Source organism: Limulus polyphemus, unplaced genomic scaffold, assembly GCF_000517525.1.
Source record: "Limulus polyphemus unplaced genomic scaffold, Limulus_polyphemus-2.1.2 Scaffold4244, whole genome shotgun sequence".
Lineage (NCBI taxonomy): Eukaryota > Metazoa > Arthropoda > Merostomata > Xiphosura > Limulidae > Limulus > Limulus polyphemus.
Genome location: NW_013669854.1, coordinates 71,081 through 78,579, shown reverse-complemented (window position 1 = coordinate 78,579; position 7,499 = coordinate 71,081). Strand labels below are relative to the sequence as shown.

The 7,499-nt window shown below is 33.3% G+C and overlaps 1 protein-coding gene across 1 annotated transcript in view; it reads left to right on the top strand.

The window, feature by feature from the left end:
• The window catches only part of LOC106470842 (cat eye syndrome critical region protein 2-like), a 41,154-nt gene that overhangs the window by 23,552 nt on the left and 10,103 nt on the right, over window positions 1–7,499 (top strand). Inside the window, exons 11-12 of the mRNA XM_013931412.1 lie at window positions 6,048–6,139; window positions 7,134–7,260. Of these exons, the coding sequence (XP_013786866.1) occupies window positions 6,048–6,139; window positions 7,134–7,260 (219 nt within the window). The remainder of the gene's footprint in view (window positions 1–6,047; window positions 6,140–7,133; window positions 7,261–7,499) is intronic.

Sequence of the window (7,499 nt, the reverse complement as noted above, 5' to 3'; positions counted from 1 at the left end):
ACTAAAATTGAAAATCTGATAAGAAATTTAATTTTAAAATCATTTATTTACATTATTTAAATATGCGAAAGAATGAGGAAAGACAAAGACTTAACCATAAAAATACAACACTTTATATAAATTGAATGATTCTCTAACCTTTTTTTTATATAAATCTTAACAATATAACTTTTTTCAAGATGTATTAAAACAAAATTTACTTCTTGACTTATTTTATATTTGTATTCAGTTACTGAAACTCTTGTGAAGAGCCAGTTCAGTTACTCTCTTGACATCAGTTCTCTATGTTATCCTAGCCAGTGCTGAGCCAGTTCAATTACTCTCTTGACATCAGTTCTCTATGTTATCTTAGCCAGGTCAGTTACTCTCTTGACATCACTTCTCTATGTTATCCTAGCCAGTGGTAAGCCAGTTCAGTTACTCTCCTGACATCAGTTCTCTATGTTATCTTAGCCAGGTCAGTTACTCTCTTGACATCACTTCTCTATGTTATCCTAGCCAGTGGTAAGCCAGTTCAGTTACTCTCCTGACATCAGTTCTCTATGTTATCTTAGCCAGGTCAGTTACTCTCCTGACATCAGTTCTCTATGTTATCCTAGCCAGTTACACATAAATAATAGCTTTAAATAGTTTTTAATGTAAATAAAATTTACAAGACTAGACTTGTTAGATGTTCGGTTTATTCTTTCTCAAAGGAAAAGATATTATTGATGAAAGATTATTGATAAATTAACATTAAAAATAGGTAGTCAGATATTGAAATGAAAAATAATTAATTTATGTTTTTTTTTACTTTTGTATATTACACAACAGTACACATGTCTATGGCCCAAAAAGTGTTGAAGACATTATGGCAAACAGTAGAGAAATACTTTCCAGCTGATTCAGGTGAGGTAAAATACCCACTACAGCTAAACAATAGTAATATCTTGGTGGTGTATTATGTGAAGACAGTGTGATTTATTGTTTTTAAACAGACTGAACCAAGTGAGTTGTAACATGTATTATGAAAAATAATAATATTTGTGATGATAGATTGGTTACATTTTAGCTGAGCAAAATGAGGCATAACAGAGTTTGGAATAAATCTCGGCAAATGACAGTTGATTAAATCTGGAAATTCAGAAAGGCTTCTTTACAAGAGAATAAATTGAATGTGAACAACAATGGGAAGACTTAAAAGAAGTATAAAATCAAAAAGCAATCTTTGTTGGACAAAAAAAAAACATGCTAGAGTATTTACTGTAATATTGATTAGCTTTTAAGGTATTGTTGTTAAAACTATGGCTGCTGATGGAAAAAAGAACGTGTCATTGTAAGGCAGAATTATGTCACTCTTTGAAGTAAAATAAAAGTCCTAGTGTGGTATCCTGTAATTCTAGATTACCTATATCGGTAATTGTTCTCATAATGCATATTCAAGAGGAAGTTATCTCCCAGTTCATACTAACTTGTACTAATGTCTGCACAACTCCTGTACGTAATTATGATACACAATCCAGGGATGATACATCACATGGCCAAATGACTATAAGCTCTACAGAATTGTCACTGTGTTGCGTAACTCTAGCCTGATGCAAGAAATAATGCACCCTTGCAGCTACTCACACTGTTCACAAGGGTGTTAACTAAATGCAGAAATCTGAAAATCTGCTCCTGAGTACACTCAAAGGAAACGCTCTATGGCCTCAGGTCTTTTGGACCTTTTAAAGGTGTTAACTAAATGCCGAAATCTGAAAATCTGCTCCTGAGTACACTCAATAGGAAATGCTCTATGGCCTCAGGTCTTTTGGACCTTTTAAAGGTGTTAACTAAATGCAGAAATCTGAAAATCTGTTCCTGAGTACACTCAAAGGAAACGCTCTATGGCCTCAGGTCTTTTGGACCTTTTAAAGGTGTTAACTAAATGCAGAAATCTGAAAATCTGCTCCTGAGTACACTCAAAGGAAATGCTCTATGGCCTCAGGTCTTTTGGACCTTTTAAAGGTGTCATTGTACAACGTTGCAACTTGTGGTGGTGGTGTTGCATCTCTTGAATGAGAATAGATGTTGAAGACATTTTTATTGCTGGTGGTTGTTTGGGAACAGTTAACAACAGCCATGGCACGACAAGAGAGACTGATGCAGAAGTGAGTGCTTTTGTTGATTGGGATTCTTTCCCAGCTTTATCAGTTTGGAATCACACTGTAGAACTAAGGTTAGCTGGTGTACCCCTTGGAGTCAGCACTATAAGCACAAAGTAATCAAAATCTGAAAAGCCTTCTCCTTTACTAACTAGACAAATTTATACTTAACTGTATCTTCAAGATTGGGATCCTCAACCTTGGCATCTTAAATCAAAACCCAAAGTCATATCAGCTTCTAATAGATCAGAAGTCAGTCTGCAATGTCACATAATCCAACCTTTTATCAGAAAAAGTCACTACTCTATCATAACTAAGTAACATAAGTTATCATTGGTTAACACACTAAATTGTTCTGAAAGTTTCTTTAGGCAGTTGCCTGCCAACATCCAGCACAAACAAAATTAGCCTAAGTGCTTGGAGAGCAAGGATTATAAATCTTATTGGTACACAGTTCCCCTTAACACTTCAAGTCAACACCAGTTCTAGGAATATGTCTGATGACTTCACCTGTCTAAGCTGTTAATATGTAGTAACAATGATACTCCACAGAAATACTGTGATTGAGCAATTATTGGAAGACATCACACTGATGTTTGTGTAATATTTCATAAAGTAAGGTAGCTACTCCCTGTCATTCAATGACTTGTTAGTTATCTGTAAGTGCTAACCAAACAGCAAATTCCTGCCGGGACAATTAAAAAGTTGACACCAGCATTTCAGCCAATCACTGGACAGTCAATCCACTCCTGTGCTGGAGTTTTCTCATCTGACACCTTACGGACTGTCATTTGTGTAACACCAGCTCCTTCATCCACATCTGCTTAGTCGAGCTTGAGTAAAACAGTGCTATTACCATCAGAGTTAATCTGTTTCTATGATTCCTGGAAGAACCATTTCTAAAGTGACATAGAAATTCAGCTTCTTGGCATTTTTCCCTATTGTGCAATGACTACACCTCTTTACTCACCCTTGAGCTGTTAACATATAAGATCTGAAGTAGTCCATCCAGATTGAAGCAGATTATGCAGTGCAGGAACGTACTATAACTATTCAAATTCGATGACGAGGAACCCACTTTGAGACTAATAATGGCTGGAGACGGCTTGAATGGGTAATGAAGAAAAACTTTAATATAAGTTTAACATAACAGTAAATGTACAACGTTTTGACAAGGTTTTGTCATCAGAACTGATGTCAAGAGAGTAACTGACCTGGCTAAGATAACATAGAGAACTGATGTCAGGAGAGTAACTGAACTGGCTCAGCATTGGCTAGGATAACATAGAGAACTGATGTCAAGAGAGTAACTGACCTGGCTAAGATAACATAGAGAACTGATGTCAGGAGAGTAATTGAACTTGCTTACCAACCAAACATTACATCACAATTCACAATCATAGAAAAACCTAAATTATCAAACCTATAAGAAATCTGAAGTATAACATTCATAAAAACCTTTAACCAAACATTACATCACAATTCACAATCATAGAAAAACCTAAAACAGGCAACCATGTTAAACATGTCAGATGACACTGACTGAACAGGCAACCATGTTAAACGTGTCAGGTGATGCTGACTGAACAGGCAACCATGTTAAATGTGTCAGATGACACTGACTGAACAGGCAACCATGTTAAACATGTCAGATGATGCTGACTGAACAGGCAACCATGTTAAATATGTCAGATGACACTGACTGAACAATTGACCATGTTATGTGACATAACAACAAATGTTTACCTTCTTGCTGAGTGTGACATTGCTAAAATAGGTACGAATGGTTAAGACACTCTGGGATTGAGACGTTAACTCGGGATCTCTGGCTTAAGAAGGGCCAGTGCTTTAATCCAGGATTACAAGGAATTTTCATCAATGTTCACATATAGTTTCCCACTATAAATATGATCTTTGAACTATATTATGATAAATACAAAATCAATGTTCACATATAGTTTCCCACTATAAATATGATCTTTGAACTATATTATGATAAATACAAAATCAATGTTCACATATAGTTTCCCACTATAAATATGATCTTTGAACTATATTATGATAAATACAAAAACCAAACCACAGACTTACAATTATTTATTAAATTTTGTAAGGAAACCATGAAATAGTAATTTTCTTGTGTTGTAATTATTAATATTAGGTATTTTTAAGTGAAAAACTCGTATATGAAGAGAGAGCCTGGGACTGAGATTTATGTTGTAAAAAAACCAACATTTGAGTTATTTTGATTGATAACAAAAAGTTGTTTGAAATAAGGTTATATATGTTATGAGTAGGTTGTGTGAAATTCACGATTAAACCAACATTTGAGTTATTTTGATTGATAACAAAAGTTGTTTGAAATAAGGTTATATATGTTATGAGTAGGTTGTGTGAAATTCACGATTAAACCAACATTTGATAATTTTGATTGATAGTAAAAGTTGTTTGAAATAAGGTTGTATATGTTATGAGTAGGTTGTGTGAAATTCACGATTAAAAATAATTCTTGTGTGTTGATAAATGGATAGAACAAGTTTCTGTAAAACACCTATGTCTATTTTATCTCTACACAGAAGGTGTGGAAGCTTAACGTTAAACAGTACTACATAATTTCAGATTAAATTAGTCTATTTTATCTCTACACAGAAGGTGTGGAAGCTTAACGTTAAACAGTACTACATAATTTCAGATTAAATTAGTCTATTTTATCTCTACACCGAAGGTGTGGAAGCTTAACGTTAAACAGTACTACATAATTTCAGATTAAATTAGTCTATTTTATCTCTACACAGAAGGTGTAGAAGCTTAACATGCTTAACGTTAAACAGTACTACATAATTTCAGATTAAATTAGATTTCCCAATCATGCTTTTCAGTTATTTGATATTGAGATTTATAATAAAAATTAATTCAAATTCTTATGATAGGTTATTGAATATAATGAAATCAAAGGTTTTTATGAATGTTATACTTCAGATTTCTTATAGGTTTGATAATTTAGGTTTTTCTATGATTGTTAATTGTGATGTAATGTTTGGTTAAAGGTTTTTATGAATGTTATACTTCAGATTTCTTATAGCTGTGATAAGCAACCATGTTAAACAGTGTCAGATGACACTGACTGTCAGATGACACTGACTGAACAGCAATATTAAGGGCTGTCTCTAACATTCATATTCTAGTATTAATATTAAGGGCTGTCTCTAACATTCATATTCAAATATAATTGTGTGAAGAAAAATTTTGTTCTGTAACAACAAAACTTGTCAGAGCCATGTTTTTGTTTTTTAAATTGGATAAGTTGTGAGGGCAGCAAAAGTTGCTTTACTGAAGCAAATATTATTATTATAGAATTTTCTATTTCATAAAAACATGTTTTACTAGAGGCTTTCACAAACTATGATATTTTAATGAATATCCTTACTTTAATAATGAAGCTATTTTGATCTTTAATGATCATTAGAACTATGATGCTTCTTGGCTCTGAAACATTATTACATTGGTCAGTTATCTTACGTATTGTTGATTCTACCATTTCCCTTGGCCAATCAGCATTCTTTGAGGCAGGTGTGGCCTAGTGCTAGACTGAATCCAAGGTTTCACATCCTAATGTACAAGATCATGCTTTGCCTTTTGAGGCTGTGGATGCATTATTTGAGAAACTGATAAAACTCATAATTTGATTTGAGTAGCCCAAGTTTTGGAGGTGAATGCTATTTTCTTCTCTTTAGTCCGTTACTATACCTAATTAGGTATAGCTAGAAACATAGCTTTATGTATGAAGTTTGTGTTGATTGTCACATTAGGTGAGATGTGTAAAGTATATTAAGCACGAAGAATCAGATTTTCTTGTTGTTATGGGCATTTATATAATGTGTAATTGTTTGAAATATAAAATGTAGTTTATAATATGGTTTTTAGTGCTATCAGAGATAAAGAGTAAGTCTGAATTGAAGCCTTTTCTCAGTTCCGTTGACAAGACAGTAACCCATGGATATTACTCCATAATACAGGTAAGAGTAATTATTTATTGTAATTTGAAGTTCTTTTTGTAAACATTAATCATGCTGTTAATGACAATAACAAAGCTTGGTTTGTTTGAAAACTTTAAAATTACTTTAAATTGCTATTTTTAAATCAGTAACCTTGAAATCTTTACATTGTGTTACAAGAACTTCAGGAAATTCTGTGAAAATATTATCGTCTAGAAAAAACATTTATTTGATGTGGAAACCAAATATTTCCCTAATGAAGACTTTTGAATTTCTTGTAAACGATATACTTAATGTTTATTGAAGGCTTACCAAATTTGGAATTACAGTAAACATTAATTCTCTAATACTGGCTCAGTTCAATGGACAAGCCCCGTTAGATTGGGCAAGTATGTAGAGAGAAATTTGGTTGTTGAAATGTGATTTCATTTGTACTGGGCAATAAGACAACGGTTAATGTCAACCCCTGGTTTAGTTTAGCTGTTTTTAGCCACTGCTGAGTGGCTCATAGAATGAGTTTCTTTTTTTTTTTCTCACATACAAACTTTTAGCTCATAGCTCTGTCAAATCTTGACCGAGTTGAGATCTAATTACAGTTTTGGACTCAGGAGGTCAACCCTTTTGATTGATGTATTTGACCATGTCCAAGGTATCATAGATCAACTTATTCTAATCCTGCCTAAAAGAATTTTAATTTGAGGGTTGGCTGGTATAGATCCTGATGAGTAATAAAATTGAATCGGGTATACTCGCTCCCCATGCTTAGTATTGTTGGTCCACAAAAATATAGCTAATGAAAAGGGAAACAAAGGTCTCATTCATTAATTTACTCTAATCCTGCCTAAAAGAATTTCAAGTGCTACAGCTACTGAGGTTTTCCTGTCTGATATTTTAAGGTAAAAAAAAGGACTTTTGTTTAAGTAATCTTGTATACATTTAGTGGTAACAAAAATAAACCATTGAAATGTATTTTAAACAGATACTCTATTAATAGTATGGTAATCTCTCATTCCAGGATCCTATTGACCTCTCACTAATCGAAAAGAAAGTTAATTGCAAAGAATATTCCAACAAGGAAGAATTCCTTGAGGATATCCAGAAGACAATAGATAACTTTGAACTTTTCAGTGGAACTGGAAGTGGTAAAAAAACTATTGTTCTCTTCAATATACCTTCCACTATTAAATGAAATCAACCACATAGCACTTAACCTCTGAACAACCTCTATGTTAAACATGTTAGGTGACACTGACTGAACAAGCAACCATGTTAAATATGTCAGACAACACTGGCTGAACAATTGACCATGTTAAACATGTCAGATGACACTGACTGAACAGGCAACCATGTTAAACATAATACTAGAATATGAATGTTAGAG